Source organism: Anguilla rostrata, chromosome 18 (assembly GCF_018555375.3).
Source record: "Anguilla rostrata isolate EN2019 chromosome 18, ASM1855537v3, whole genome shotgun sequence".
Taxonomy (NCBI): domain Eukaryota; kingdom Metazoa; phylum Chordata; class Actinopteri; order Anguilliformes; family Anguillidae; genus Anguilla; species Anguilla rostrata.
The window spans coordinates 14823353-14839650 of record NC_057950.1 but is presented as its reverse complement, the minus strand read 5'-3'; the positions used below and the strand labels follow the sequence as shown (position 1 = coordinate 14839650).

At 36.0% G+C, this 16298-nt stretch overlaps 1 protein-coding gene across 4 annotated transcripts in view; it reads left to right on the top strand.

The window, feature by feature from the left end:
- The window catches only part of LOC135245014 (ligand-dependent corepressor-like), a 37620-nt gene extending 30328 nt beyond the window's left edge, over positions 1 to 7292 (top strand). For all 4 annotated transcript variants that reach the window (XM_064317759.1, XM_064317762.1, XM_064317761.1 and 1 more), the window contains one exon: positions 326 to 7292. In XM_064317759.1, coding sequence (XP_064173829.1) covers positions 326 to 4526 — 4201 coding nt within the window. In that variant the 3' untranslated portion in view covers positions 4527 to 7292. The remainder of the gene's footprint in view (positions 1 to 325) is intronic.
- The last annotated feature ends 9006 nt before the right edge of the window (positions 7293 to 16298 follow it).

The window sequence follows — 16298 nt, the reverse complement described above, 5'->3', positions numbered from 1 at the left end:
AGATTTTTAAATGAACATCATTGTGTCCTGAGTATCAGGCAGGTCATAGTTCTTTTTCCCTGCTTGTAATGTCATGGAGTACTGGGTGATATTTGTCAATTTGGCTATTGTCGGGTGTTTTTCATATGTAAGTTCATTATATATTTATTGAGGATTGCTTTGGGGTTTCAAAATAGAATACTGTAACAAATTGTAAATAAAATTGATATCTAATTTTGTGCCCAAGACAACTTATAATATTAATATTGGTCATGTTTGTAGTGTGGTAAGTGCCTGTTTTCTGTTGAACTCAGTTTTATGTCCCTGCTTCATTGATGTCTTTCAGTGAGTCTCTGGACCGGAACCTGGCGAAAGTGCAAGATCTCCAGTCAACCTCCACGCTGGAGCAGTTCATGGCTAAGCTGTGTCTCCACCACCAACGGCAGATCGTTGATGCTTTGGGGTTCCTGCAGACTGAGGTCAAGGCTGTGGGCTCCTCCTGTTGTCCAGGGCCATCTGCCTCAAAAGCAACCCTTGAGGTAACTGCAGAAGCAGACTGTAGCCCAGGCCCCCAGCAGGAAAATACTGATTGCCCATCTGGAGAAACAGCTGCTGCAGTCACCACCTCTTCTGCAAGAAGTGTGAGCCACTCTCTAGAAATGGCCAATCTACCAAACACCAACAATTCACCTGTCCAACAGCTGACCCCTGAGAATGCAGGTCGCACAGACACCCCTTGTGAGAGTTGTATGCCACTGAAACTGTCTGATCCTGTGGACCTGCGTAAAGTGACACCTGGGAACAGCAGAGGCTCAAACTTTCTATTTAGCAGCACCAGTGAAAGGGAGAACATACAGCAAGATGACCTGCTGTTGTTGGCAAGGAAAAGTACAAGCTCTAGTAGTCTGACTGAAGCGAAGAAATATCAAATGCTTGCTAGCTCCTGTCATACTCCTGTTGGCACTTTAGATGAGCGGCAGTGCAATCCTGAAACTATCTTGCATCCAGTCAGGGATGAACTAAGTCTTGAAGAACTCAGTCTGCCTATTGGAAGTCGTGATCATCCCTACCACACCGAGCAAAGAGCCTTGTCTGGAATTACCAAAGATTTGTTCGCCAGTCCTTGCCCTGCTAAGAACGCCACAAAACCATCAGCTCCAGCCTCCCCCAGGACGGCTCGGAAAAGCAGCAGAGGGACTTATCCTAGGCCCAGGCATCCTGTCTGCCAGATAATAAATGACCCAGACAGTCATTGTGACATTGTGTACATCAGCAAACCTATAACTGAGTGTGAGCTTCAGCCTCCAAATCGCATGAACACTCGCCATAATGCTCGTAAGAGTACAAGAGGCTATGCATATAATGAAGAAATCTGTGAGCTGAAAACTGTCCGTACACTGGCTGGGAAACCTGGCACTAACAACAAGGGCAATGCTCCTGCTCCAGTGCTGGAGACCAGCACATCCGTTACCCCAAAACAGGCGCTTTCTAAGCCAGAGAGTGTTCCCCCTGTCGATATACCCTTTGCTGGAGGCTGTGGGGAAGCATTTGGTCCAAACGCAACCTCGGAGCAACCTGTGGAGAAGGATATGGCTGGAGATGATGTGGCATCGGTCAGAGAGGCAGACTTGATAGTTGAAACCAGTCAGACTGGCCAGCCTCCTTTCAAAGAGAAGACAACCCCACATCCGCATGTTCTCTCATCTTCTGTTAACCAACAAACCATAGAGATGTCGACAGATGGGCAGCAGCAGCAGAAGTCACCAGCAGAAGAGATTGTGAATAGTAATGATGGTCAACCTGAAGTTATGCAGACAGTGCTGCCACCGAGTGATTTACCAGATCTTGATTTAGCAGCAGGTGAGGAAATTGCCTCAGAGGGTGAGGCCGAAAATTGTTCCAGTGAGCTTCAGTCAAGTCCAAGGCCAACATCTCCCATTTTGGCCACAGAGGACTCTGTTAAGTCAGAGTGCACTAGGACCAGCAGTGACCTAAGCGAACAGGATCAAGGTCCTGAAGCTCCTTTGGCTGAGGAACAGGAATTATCGAAGGATCAGGAATTATCAATGCATGCTGAGAAAGAGACCCTCACAGTGATTGAAGCAGAGCATGTTGAAAAAGAGAACTTAGAGGAGCAGGAAACAATTAGTGTTGATCCTGTTTCCAGGACAACAAATAGCATGGTGCCAGAGGAAAGCATGGGAGATGCAGTGGGTGAGATTGTTGGAGTAGAAGCTGTGAAAGAATTGTCTATGGAGATAAAGCAATCGAAGCATCCTGAAAATGAAGGCAGTCAAGCGGAGGTTGCTGTCATCCCCCCTGAAATTACAGTTCCAAAACGGGTCAGTAGCCGAGACATTGCTCCATCTGACCGGTGTTTACGGCGGAGGCCACAGCCAATCAGCTCAGAACCAACAAAGGTTTCCAAGACTAATCCGGTAACACCCCATCTGCCTCAGGTCCAAGACTCTCCAGTTAACCAACTTAAAATGTTTGGACACGCACGCCCCCTTAGATCCATAAAACAACCAGCATTCATCACTTCGCGTGATGCCGTACTGCAGTGCACTGAAGAGATGCCTGTCGATAAACCTCAGCTATCTTCTGAAGTTCAATCCCATACACAAGTAGTGGATAATATGGTGCAAACAAGACACAAGGCCATGTTGGCCAAACAACTGGGGAATGAGGAGGGAAGTTCGAGCAGTAAAGCAGCGCCTGCTGCTGCAGCTGGCTCTAGTACAGAGATGGTTGGCCTGACGATACCTAACCAACAAGCCTACTTGAAGGAAAAGCCAGCAAAAGCCACTTCTGTGGAAAGCAGCATTCCTACTGATTGCAGCATGGCTGTAGAAAACACTTCAGGCACGTGTAGGAAAATTCCCTTGACGAGGGAGAGAAGCAGGGGTGGAATGTCTTCTAAACCCATGAGGTTTGCAACTCTCATGAAGCACAAGAAGCTGGTCCTCAGATCTCAGAGGTGTGCTACACTGGTAGCTGCTGACACAAAGGTGGAGAGTGAACAGGATCAGGCAGACCCTGACATTAAAACCAGAGCAGAGAAAGCTTCCCTTTCACAGCCCCAGAAAAGGGACCTTGATCCTTTCGGACTGCAGAAGCTTAACCTCTCTATGCCAAATCCACCAAAGTTTCTCGAAGCACTAAGAGGGGAGGAAAACCAGCCACAAATAATGAGCCTGAACACCAAGTATGATAAGATGCAGAGAGGTTGGGTCCAACTGGACAAAGAAGGACAGCCAGCACAGCGGCCCAAAAACAGAGCAGACCGCTTGAAAGAGATCTGGAAGAGCAAGCGTAGAGTTCGCAAGCCAAAGCCTTTGGATCAGCAGAAGTACTCTCCTGTGCAGATGCTGTTCATGAAGACTTTTGACCTGACCAGCATTTGCCGATGGTTTCTACAGACAACAGAGACGAAATCCCTTGTGATTGTCAAGAAGGTGAACACCCGCCTCCCGTCTGAGACTCAACTCTGCTTTCACAGTTCCTCGGCCACAGCCGGCTCTACCCATGGAGTCTATTCAAGCCTGCAAGCCGAGCGCTTGAAAAAGCACCTAAAGAAATTTGCTGTGGCGTCCCCTGTGAAAAGCAATGCTAAGAACCAAAAGCTCATTGCAAAAGCTTTGGAGCAGGAGGTCCCTTGTAGCAAAGGGAAGGACAAGGTCAAAGAGCTGACCTCTGCCACCCGAATCTCCACCAAACCCTACAGTAATCCTCATAAGCTGGAAGTACAAGCTGCAGAAAGCCAGAAGGCTGCTGTTGCCATAAAGAGTCCTGCCAGTGCCCGGATTCTTCGAAAGTATTCCAATATTAGAGAGAAGCTACATGTTCAGCAGCATGCACTCAAGCCTAAAGAGATCGCTGTAGAAGACCTCAAAAGTACCTGTATCAAACCTCTGCTATCCCCAAAGCTCATCTCCAAACCAAAAGCATTGCCAGACCATGGAAAAAAGATTGTCCCTGCTGGAGAAAATGGTGGAAAGGAGCTATCCACTGCAAGCAAAAATGTGAAAGTTAATTCCCCTCCTTCCAGTAAAAGAGACACTTTGAAGAAGGCTGTCAAGGAGAAAGGAACCAAGAGCAGCAGCAGAAAATCATTACAAATTTTGTGTAACAAAGGCCGCAAGACACCGAAGAGGGCATCATCGGCTGCTTCCAGACCAAGGAAACCTTCTGCTAGTTCTCTACCTGCTTCAGGACTCAAACGCAGAGTTGCAGTTCCAGCCAGGGCAAGCAAGGTTACTAGAGAGCAAAAGCACGGGATTGTAAAATCTGTGCCGCCGAAAGCCAGGGACTCAAAATTACAGGTGAAAACGGCCCTGAGAAATAAAGTGCTGGAGAGCGAGACTTTGCAGCTGCAGAGACCCGAGGCTATGCTTTCACCCTCTCAAGACCAGGTACTGACACGGTCTCAGAGGAAGATGGAGACCGTAACATCGGTGGGTACCGTGTCAAGACCTTCCCTAAAGCGTACCCAGGAGCCCCTGCCAACACCCACCAAACGTACCAGAACACTGCTTTTAAAATAAAAATCTTTGTGCATTAAAATAGACTGCTATCACAAACACGTCATCAATTGGAGCTTGACAGGCTATTGTTGGACTGGTAAATTACTTTTTTGTGACTTTAAATTACTGCATTTGAAAAATTACTTTTATGGGTGTGGGGGGGAGGGGTGGGTTGGTGAAGAACAGATCAATCCTGGCTTTGCTTTTGTTAAGCTTCAGTAGGAAGATGCAAAAAGAAAAAGGTGGTGATGGTATTTAAACTCACTTCGGATGCGCGTGCGTTCGCCATGTATGCTTACTGTGTGACGTGTGTGTGTGTGCGTGCGCGCGCGTGTGTATATTTGAGAGAGAGCGCAAACGGGTGCTGAAGCCCGGGTGCGGTGCTGCTGAGGAATACACTCCTCTTGTTTTGTATTACACACTGCTTTGCAATCAGAAGAAGAGTACAGATTATATAAATCGGGTGCCTTATCAATATTTAAAGTAATAAGATATGTAGCTTAAGACAAGTGTCGCTCCTCAACTTGTTGCACAAACACATGGACTGTGAGGGGCTGCAGGGTAAAGTAGGCCCGCCCACGCACATGGCCCTCCCCGGAACCCCCATCTGTCTTCCTGCATGAGATCTGCTCTAGTTCCCTCGTCTGTGACTGCTTCTCATTTTACTTTGATGTATAGTGGCAGCAACAGTTGTCTGTAAAGTTTTGTTTTTTTTTGGCTTGAACTGCCCTGATAGAACCCATTCAGTTAAACACAGTTTCCCCCCCCCTAACCCTAACCCCCCCCCCCCAATTGTTCCAGTTTGTCTCAAACCTGTATTAGAACTGTGATGACTGTATGTGATTAATGTGGTTCCGTTCCTTGTTTGATTCTTATGCACTGTTTGCGTTTCCTCCCTTTTTGAGCATTAAGTATTTGAATTTGCCTCCATGTTGGGGTTCAGTGTCATTTCCTCCAGCTGTTTCTCCCTTTCATGTTTCTCATTTGATGTTGTATGGTGATGCTATATTCCATGGGGTGAAAGTTGTGGGTTTTGAAGGATGGCCAGGGGTTTAAGGGTTTGCTGCTTGGAAATGTGTTTTCCTGATCAGCATGCACTGCACACTTGGCTGGATGAGCAAAAACGCATTGGTCGGCACAAATGGGTCAATTTTAAAATCCAGGTATCGGTGCTTGTGAGGCAACTTTCACCGCCATGAGAGAGACTTCAGTCTCCTTCCTCTTTCAGCCGTTTCCTCCATAGTCTGTTCCTTTACATCTGACTTGTATGCCTTTCCTTAGATAAGCTTAAATTAATGCATGTGCAGCTTAGATGAGGCTGAATCTATGCATGTTCAGTGTTTCCTTTACCTACCTTTATGTTTGCAGACCTTGTGGTGACATGAACATTTGTTTCCTGTGTTTAGTGTGTTTGGCATAAACAAATGGAAAAACTGTTTGTATGTGCGATACATTTTCAACAGTGGTTGGAGGCAGCTGATTAACTTTGTTTTCTCAGTCAGTTGAAGCATTTCTCAGTCTTCTTCCCTGGATTTACACCTGTCTTTTGCACCAAAAAAAGCTACCGGCATATACTCTACCTAACAGGAATACCTGAAGTGTAGTAATAAATTTTTAAAAAACATGGCATCTTCAGGGAGTGAATACCTGGGAGTGTGTGCCCAAAGAAGTGGTGCATTATGGCAAGGGGGAAGATATACATAGGGTTATAATGGTGAATTATAGTACTTGGAATAGGTGGTAATATTCCAAACATGTGGCGACACTTGTGTGTAAAGCAGGACTGCTGTGAATGAAAAACTTTGAGATGTGTGTTCCCCTCAGAAAGGATTGCAGCACACTAGCTAAACTGAAAACCCTTCCAGTCTGGCAATGTTTCTGAAAAACCTATTTTCCCAGGTTCTACTTAGGAACTGCAATGTAATATTCAGCTGAAGTGTGGGATATATATATAGCAGCACAATTCCAATTGAAGATATTTTTCAGGGAGAAATGATTAGGTTTTCTATGGTTAAAAAAAAAAAAAACTTTCAGAAAATCCTGGGTCTGCAGTTCAAATATTCCAATAATACCCAATGTGGTCAACCACAGTGCTTAGCCATAGCCATGCTTAAAAAGAAATGGACAGAATAAGGCTGTGATGCTTTCTGCCATAATTTGTCAGTTCATAAAATTGTAAAACTCTAGGTTGTTTAGTATTGAATTTTACTTATATATTTTTTCCATTATCGCTAGAGCTCAATGTTTTGCAGCAGGTTGAAGTGGCGCCAAATCTAACTTGAACAAGGATTTGTTCCTCAGCCTTTCACATTTGTATTTTTTTTTCTTTAGTTTGTACTGTATATTAAACACCCAGACTTATTTATATGAATCCTAAGAATAATGCGTCTTACAGGTTTGTGTCTGTGGACTGGACAGATATAAACTATTCTTTTCCATTTTAAAAACTTGCATTGGACCCTTTTATTTTTTAACGTGTCACCATATTTATGGTTTTCTTTTTATTTTAAAGAATATTTATTGTATTTTGAAAGCATATGTACCATTATACATATCTTACAGTGTGTATATCAATCTTAAAAGGAAGCAACTCTCCAGAAATCCTGCTCCATAACAGATGCATTAATTTATTAAAATGAAGCTGATAAAAATATTTTTGGGGGCAAGCAACACAAAGATAAAAAATAAATAATTGTGGACATCAATTTTAAAATATGCCAGTGTTATTTTGTTTTCTGATTGAGATGTGTTGCTGAATTTGAGGAATAAATTTTAGTAGAAAAATTAGTACATGTAGGCCTGTTGTTTTACTGACTTGTTTCAGATGGGACGGTGGGGGTGATTGATGAATACAATTTCATACACTACAACCAAGGTTTTCAAAATAGACAAAAAGTACTTGAGGCCATAAACCTCTGATATAAAAATACATTTTAATATACCTTAATATGCATGCCATGTAAAATGGTTGGTGTTGCATTCCTGCTAGTATGGTTTAAATTCTATTTGTTAAAAAATATATATGTATACTCGCGCACACACACACACACACACAGATGCGTGGCAAATTGAAGGGAAAAACCAATATGAAGTAAGTCATGCAGGAAGTCTTGGTCAGGTGTTGGGCCGCTACGAGCCACCAGAATAGCTTCAATGCGCCTTGGCATAGATTCTACAAGTCTTCCCAAAGATATTCGCTCATTTGGTGTTTTGATGCTGGTGGAGAGCGCTGCCTAACAGGTCGGTCCAAAATCTCCCACGGGTGTTCAAAAGGGTTCAGAGCCCGCAGACCCATTCGTTGTATGGGATGAAGTATTCAGGCCTGCACCATTCTGCCATCCGTATCCCAATAATGAACCCTATTTCAGAGTCACTATCTTTTCCTCTTGCCATCTTGATCCAAAATCGACTGGGCCTGCTCAGCATTTTTATACATGCCACAGAGTGTGATATGATGTCAGTTGCTTAATTTTATTACACCTGTATGGAAGCATCTGCATTAGTTATGTACAATGACATTCTAGAGAACCGTACGCTTTCAACTTTGTCAACAGTTTGGGGAAGGCCCTTTCTTGTTTCAGCATGACCGTGCCACCATGCACAAAGCGAGGTCCATAACATAGTTTGCTGAGTTTGGTAGGGCAGAACTTGACTGGCCTGCACAGAGCTCTGACCTCTACCCCATTAAACACCTTTGGGATGAATTGGAATGTTGACTGCGAGCCAGGCTTTTCACCCAACATCAGTGTCTGACTTCCATTCAGCCACAAGAGCATTAGTGAAGTAAATCCCTGCAGCAATGTTCCAAAATCTACTGGAAAGCCTTCCCAGAAGAGTGGAGGCTGTTACAGCAGCAAAGTCCAACTCCATACTAATGTTTTTAAGTGTTTGTGGTGTACGTGTGTGGGTGTGTGTGCACATGCATTTGCCCTTAGGACCTGAAATAGCACAGCTAAGAGAGAAGGGGGAGGGGATGTGTGTGTGTGTATATATATGTATATGTATATAGTATGTATGTATGTGTATATATACAGTATATAGAGGACAGAATTGGTCATGTGGATTTGGTCCAAGCACAGTGAGTGACAGGTCTGACAGTTCTGTGAGATTTCCGGATGAGCAGAGACCATATAGCTGTATGAGTTGTTTTAATGGAAAGCTATATATTTTGATATTTGTATAGATTAATGGGTAATTAAGTTGTAAGTGTAAAGTTGTATATGCTATGATTGGTGTATTCATTACAGAATTTGTTGAAGGTGTTGTGGTGCTGTCAGTGTGGCCTGATTATGAGGGTTGTAGGTGCGTGGAATCCGGACTGCACAGGGTCAGCTGCTATGAACTCCGTGAATCAGCTGCCTGTTTTCCCTTGGCTTTCCTACAAACCTCGCATATCAAACTTGAACTCTGAAATGTGATAAACTATTTAGAAATGTTAAATGCAATTGTGATTGATGTACATAGATATTTTTGTTTTGTACTTTTTAAAATTAGGAATGTGCTTTTGTTCATTCAAATGATAATTATATTAATGGTTTTGGCCTACAACTGGATCTTAGTTTGTGGGCTCTTTGCTAAGAAGAAATAAAAATGAGAAATTATAACTTGCAAGAGGGGCTTACTGCATTACACTGATTCATAAGCATCTTTCCAGAACATTCATCACTGAGGATTCTGAGGGTTGTTGAGTGCCAGTGGCTGAGTTGGGCCCCAGTCAATTCTGGGAGCATCTTTTCGGTCCAGCCCAGAGCATCATGTTCCTCTAAACTGTACCTGTGTACTTTACTGTCTAGACATGCTTCTATCAAGAGGTGAAACAGGGTGGAATAAAAGCGGTATCATTTAATTTCAGTGGACAAAAAAGGGTGGAGTTTCAGGAACATTTTGCTGGCATAACACATTCAGTATTTATGCTGCAATTGTTAAGGCTTAACTTAGAATTCAAATCTACCGGCCAGTCACTGGCCCGAATATCATGCACACCACTGCTATTCAACAATATGCCGCCTCCCAGGGACCTTCTGGACCTAGAGGGGACTCCGGAGGGAAAATATCAGGCCCCACTTCTCCAGAACAGAACCTGCCAGGCATTCAGGATGGGAGAACTGTGAGTGGGCAAGGTAAGGAAGGGAGCAGCTGGCACGATAACCAGGAAATGGTATAAAAACACCTCAATAAAATTTATTGTTGAGACATACTCAACAATAACCCTGGAACAAATTAAAAAAATAAAACAATACCCTCACCATCATGACATTCATTCTCACAATAACGACACTTAATACTAGAAGCATCAAAAAAGGCACACTCAGTGGCCCCCTCAGACATGAACCATCTAAGCATGCTCCGTGCACCCCAAAGGCATGACCAATCTGAGCATGCTCAATACGTTCCTCAAGCATGACCCATCTGAGCATGCACTGTGTACCCCACAGGCATAAACCATTTGAGAATGCTCGTTGAACCACACAGGCATGACCCATATGAGCATGCTCAGTGCATCACACAGACATGACCCATCTGTGCATGCTCTGTGCACCCCACAGGCATGACCCATCTGAGCATGCTCAGTGCACCACACAGGCATGACCCATCTGAGCATGCTCAGTGCACCACACAGGCATCACCCATTTGAGCATGCTCAGTGCAGCACACATGCATGACCCATCTGAGCATGCTCATTTTTAGGGAAATGCATTTTTAATCATACACATTTGAAAAAAATATATATTTGATTTATTTCTTCATATTTATTAAATATACACAATTCCTGATGCAACTGAAAGAATGAAACAGGAATTTAAAACGTTGACCCATTTTGCACATTTTGGACATAAGACTATAGTCTTATCTATTTTGCTTATTTTTAGTGAAATGCATTTTTAATCATAAAAATGTGAAAAAATTATATATTTGATTTATTTCTTCATATTTATTAAATATACACAATTCCTGATGCAACTGAAAGAATGAAACAGGAATTTAAAACGTTGACCCATTTTGCACATTTTGGACATAAGACTATAATCTTATCTATTTTGCTTATTTTTAGTGAAATGCACTTTTAATCATAAAAATGTGAAAAAATAATATATTTGATTTTTTTAATCATATTTATTAAATATACACAATTCCTGATGCAACTGAAAGAATGAAACAGGAATTTAAAACGTTGACCCATTTTGCACATTTTGGACATAAGACTATAGTCTTATCTATTTTGCTTATTTTTAGTGAAATGCATTTTTAATCATAAAAATGTGAAAAATAATATATTTGATTTTTTTTCATATTTATTAAATATACACAATTCCTGATGCAACTGAAAGAATGAAACAGGAATTTTAAACGTTGACCCATTTTGCACATTTTGGACATAAGACTATAGTCTTATCTATTTTGCTTATTTTTAGTGAAATGCATTTTTAATCATAAAAATGTGAAAAAATTATATATTTGATATATTTCTTCATATTTATTTAATTTACACAATTCCTGATGCAACTGAAAGAATGAAACAGGAATTTAAAACGTTGACCCATTTTGCACATTTTGGACATAAGACTATAGTCTTATCTATTTTGCTTATTTTTAGTGAAATGCATTTTTAATCATAAAATGTAACAATATATATTTGATTTATTTCTTCATATTTATTAAATATACACAATTCCTGATGCAACTGAAAGAATGAAACAGGAATTTTAAACGTTGACCCATTTTGCACATTTTGGACATAAGACTATAGTCTTATCTATTTTGCTTATTTTTAGTGAAATGCATTTTTAATCATAAAAATGTGAAAAAATTATATATTTGATATATTTCTTCATATTTATTAAATATACACAATTCCTGATGCAACTGAAAGAATGAAACAGGAATTTAAAACGTTGACCCATTTTGTACATTTTGGACATAAGACTATAGTCTTATCTATTTTGCTTATTTTTAGTGAATTGCATTTTTAATCATAAAAATGTGAAGCAATAATATATTTGATTTATTTCTTCATATTTATTAAATATACACAATTCCTGATGCAACTGAAAGAATGAAACAGGAATTTAAAACGTTGACCCATTTTGCACATTTTGGACATAAGACTATAGTCTTATCTATTTTGCTTATTTTTAGTGAATTGCATTTTTAATCATAAAAATGTGAAGCAATAATATATTTGATTTATTTCTTCATATTTATTAAATATACACAATTCCTGATGCAACTGAAAGAATGAAACAGGAATTTAAAACGTTGACCCATTTTGCACATTTTGGACATAAGACTATAGTCTTATCTATTTTGCTTATTTTTAGTGAAATGCATTTTTAATCATAAAAATGTGAAAAATTTATATATTTGATTTATTTCTTCATATTTATTAAAAAACACAATTCCTGATGCAACTGAAAGAATGAAACAGGAATTTAAAACGTTGACCCATTTTGTACATTTTGGACATAAGACTATAGTCTTATCTATTTTGCTTATTTTTAGTGAAATGCATTTTTAATCATAAAAATGTGAAAAAATTATATATTTGATTTATTTCTTCATATTTATTAAATATACACAATTCCTGATGCAACTGAAAGAATGAAACAGGAATTTAAAACGTTGACCCATTTTGCACATTTTGGACATAAGACTATAGTCTTATATATTTTGCTTATTTTTAGTGAAATGCATTTTTAATCATAAAAATGTGAAAAAATAATATATTTGATTTATTTCTTCATATTTATTAAATATACACAATTCCTGATGCAACTGAAAGAATGAAACAGGAATTTAAAACGTTGACCCATTTTGCACATTTTGGACATAAGACTATAGTCTTATCTATTTTGCTTATTTTTAGTGAAATGCATTTTTAATCATAAAAATGTGAAAAAATTATATATGATTATTTCTATATTAATTAAATAACATTTAATGCATGAATGAAAGAAAAACGAATTAATTTTGACAAACTTTTACATTTTGCTTATTAGTCTTATTTAATCTTAATTTAGAAATGCATTTTTATTCATAAATTTAAAAAAAATTCTTGATAATACAGATTTTAAATTACCATTACTTGACATAAGACTAAAGGAATTTTTTAGTGAACATTTTCAATTTGAAAAATATATTTATTATTTCTTATTTTATAAATACAATTCTGATCAAAAGAATGAAAAAATTTAATTGACATTTTACATTTTGACATAAACATTCTTATTGCTATTTAGTGAAATGATTTTAATCATAAAGTGAATATTATTTGATTATTCTTCATATTTATTAATCACAATTTGTACTGAAAGAATGAACAGAATTAAAAGTTGACATTTAATTTTGAATAACTTATCTTATCTATTTCTATTTTATAAATATTTGAATCTAAAAATGAAAAAATATAATTTGATCATTTTTCATATTTTAATAACAATTCTATCATGAAGATGAAAGAATTAAATTGACCCTTTTCACATTTTGGACAAAATATATTTATTATTTCTTATTTTTATGAACATTTTAATCAAATGAAAAATAATATGATTTATTCTTCATTTTATATTACACAATTTTGAACTAAGAATGAAACAGATTAAAATTGACCCATTTGCACTTTTGACATAAGACTAATTATATTTGCTTATTTTTAGTAATCATTTTAATATAAAATTAAAATTATATTTGATTTATCTCAATTTATAAAATAACAATTCCTATGCAACTGAGAATGAACAATTTGAAAGACCATTTTGCAATTTTGCTACTTAGTCTTATTATTTTGCTATTTTATGAATATTTAAATAAAAATGTGAAAAATTTAATTTATTTATCATTCTTATATTATAATAAACAAATTAAAGCAATTGAAGAATAAATGGAATTAAGACCCATTTTACATTTTGGACATAGATATAGTTATATTGCTGTAAGTTTATCATAAAATGTGAAAAATAATTTATTTATTTCTATTATTAAATTCCATCCGATGCAACTGAAATGAAACAGATTAACGTGACCATTTGCAATTTTGGACTAGACTAGTATCTATTTTGATTTAGTGAAGCTTAATCATAAAGTGAAATATATTTGTTTATTTCTTCATATTTATAATCAATTCTGTGCAACTGAAGAGAACAGAATTTAACGTACCATTATTTTGACAAAACTTTCTTTATTGTATTTTAGAATTTATATAAATGGAAATATATATTATTATTTTTCATTTAATAAACAATTCCGATGCAACTGAAAAGAAACAGATTTAAAACGGACCATTTGACATTGGACATAAGACTATTTTATTATTTGCATTTAGTGAATGCATTTAATTAAAAAGTGAAAATATATTTGATATTCTAATTATAAAATACATTCGATGCAATGAAGATAAACAGAATTTAACGTGACATTTACATTGACTAGACTAAGTATTATTGCTTATTTATGAATGTTTATAAAAGAAAATATATTATATTCTCAATATAATAAAATTATACTGAAATAAGGAATTTAACGTACAATTGGACATAAATGTTATTACTTTTTTGAATCATTTTTAATCTAAAGAAATATTATTTGATTTTCTTATAATAAATACAAATTTTATGAGAATGAAGAATTAAGTACATTTCTTGGCATAAGACTGTTTATTATTGCTATTTTGAGCATTAATCATAAGTGAAAAATATATATTTGTTTTTTCATTATTAATACAATTATGCAGAAAAACAAAGTACCCTTTTCACATTTTGGAATAGACAGCTTTTATTGTTATTTTGAAGATTATCATAATGGAAAATATATTTGTTATTCTTCTTTTATAATACACACTGTGACTGAAAAGAACGAATTTAAACTTCCTTTTGACATTGACAAGCTATGCTATTTGTTTAGTGAATGCATTTTTAATCATAAAATGTGAAAATAATATATTGATTATTCTTCTATTTATTAAATATACACAATTCCTGATGCAACTGAAGATGAAACAGAATTTAAAACGTTGACCCATTTTGCACATTTGGACATAAGACTATAGTCTATCTATTTGCTTATTTTTAGTGAAATGCATTTTATCATAAAATGTGAAAAAATATATATTTGATTTATTTCTTCATATTTATTAATATCACATTCCTGATGCAACTGAAGAATGAAACAGGAATTTAAAACGTTGACCCATTTTGCACATTTTGGACATAAACTATAGTCTTATCTATTTTGCTTATTTTTAGTGAAATGCATTTTTAATCATAAAATGTGAAAAATAATATATTTGATTTATTTCTTCATATTTATTAAATATACACAATCCTGATGCAACTGAAAGAATGAAACAGGATTTAAAACGTTGACCCATTTTGCACATTTTGGACATAAGACTATAGTCTTATTATTTTGCTTATTTTTGTGAAATGCATTTTAATCATAAAAATGTGAAAAAATATATATTTGATTTATTTCTTCATATTATTAAATAACACATTTATGCAATGAAGAATGAAAAGGATTTAAACTGACCTTTTGCACATTTTGGACATAAGACTATAGTCTTATTATTTTGCTATTTTAGTGAATGCATTTTTAATCATAAAATGTGAAAAATAATATATTTGATTATTTCTTCATATTATTAATATACCATTATGCAATGAAAGAAAAACGAATTAAAGTGACCCTTTTCACATTTTGGACATAAGACTATAGTCTTTCATTTGCTTATTTATGTGCATTTTTAATCATAAAAGTGAAAATAATATTTTGATTATTCTTCATATTATTAAATATACACAATTCCTGAGCAACTGAAAATGAAACAGAATTTAAAACGTTGACCCATTTTGCACATTTGGACATAAGACTATAGTCTTATTATTTGCTTATTTTTAGTGAAATGCATTTTTAATCATAAAAATGTGAAAAAATAATATATTTGATTTATTTCTTCATATTTATTAAATATACACAATTCCTGATGCAACTGAAAGAATGAAACAGGAATTTAAAACGTTGACCCATTTTGCACATTTTGGACATAAGACTATAGTCTTATCTATTTTGCTTATTTTTAGTGAAATGCATTTTTAATCATAAAAATGTGAAAAAATAATATATTTGATTTATTTCTTCATATTTATTAAATATACACAATTCCTGATGCAACTGAAAGAATGAAACAGGAATTTAAAACGTTGACCCATTTTGCACATTTTGGACATAAGACTATAGTCTTATATATTTTGCTTATTTTTACTGAAATACATTTTTAATCATAAAAATGTGAAAAAATAATATATTTGATTCATTTCTTCATATGAATTAAATAAACATAATTTATAATGCAATTGAATGAATAAAAGAGGAATTGAAGATGTCAACCCGTTTTACACATTTTGGACATAAGACTATAGTCTTATCTATTTTGCTTATTTTTAGTGAAATGCATTTTTAATCATAAAAATGTGAAAAAATTATATATTTGATTTATTTCTTCATATTTTTTAAATACACATAATTTATAACGCAACTGAATGAATAAGAGAGGAATTTAAAATATCGACCTGATTTACACATTTTGGACATAAGACTATAGTTTTATCTATTTTTCTTATTTTTAGTGAAATGTCTCATCTATTTTGCTTATTTTTAGTGAAATGCATTTTAATCATAAATATTTGAACAAAATGACGTATTTGGTTTATATCTACATATTTATTAAATATATGCAATTTCTGATGCGGTCTGGTTTCTTTTTCCACATTTTGGACATAAGCGTATAGTCTCATCTAT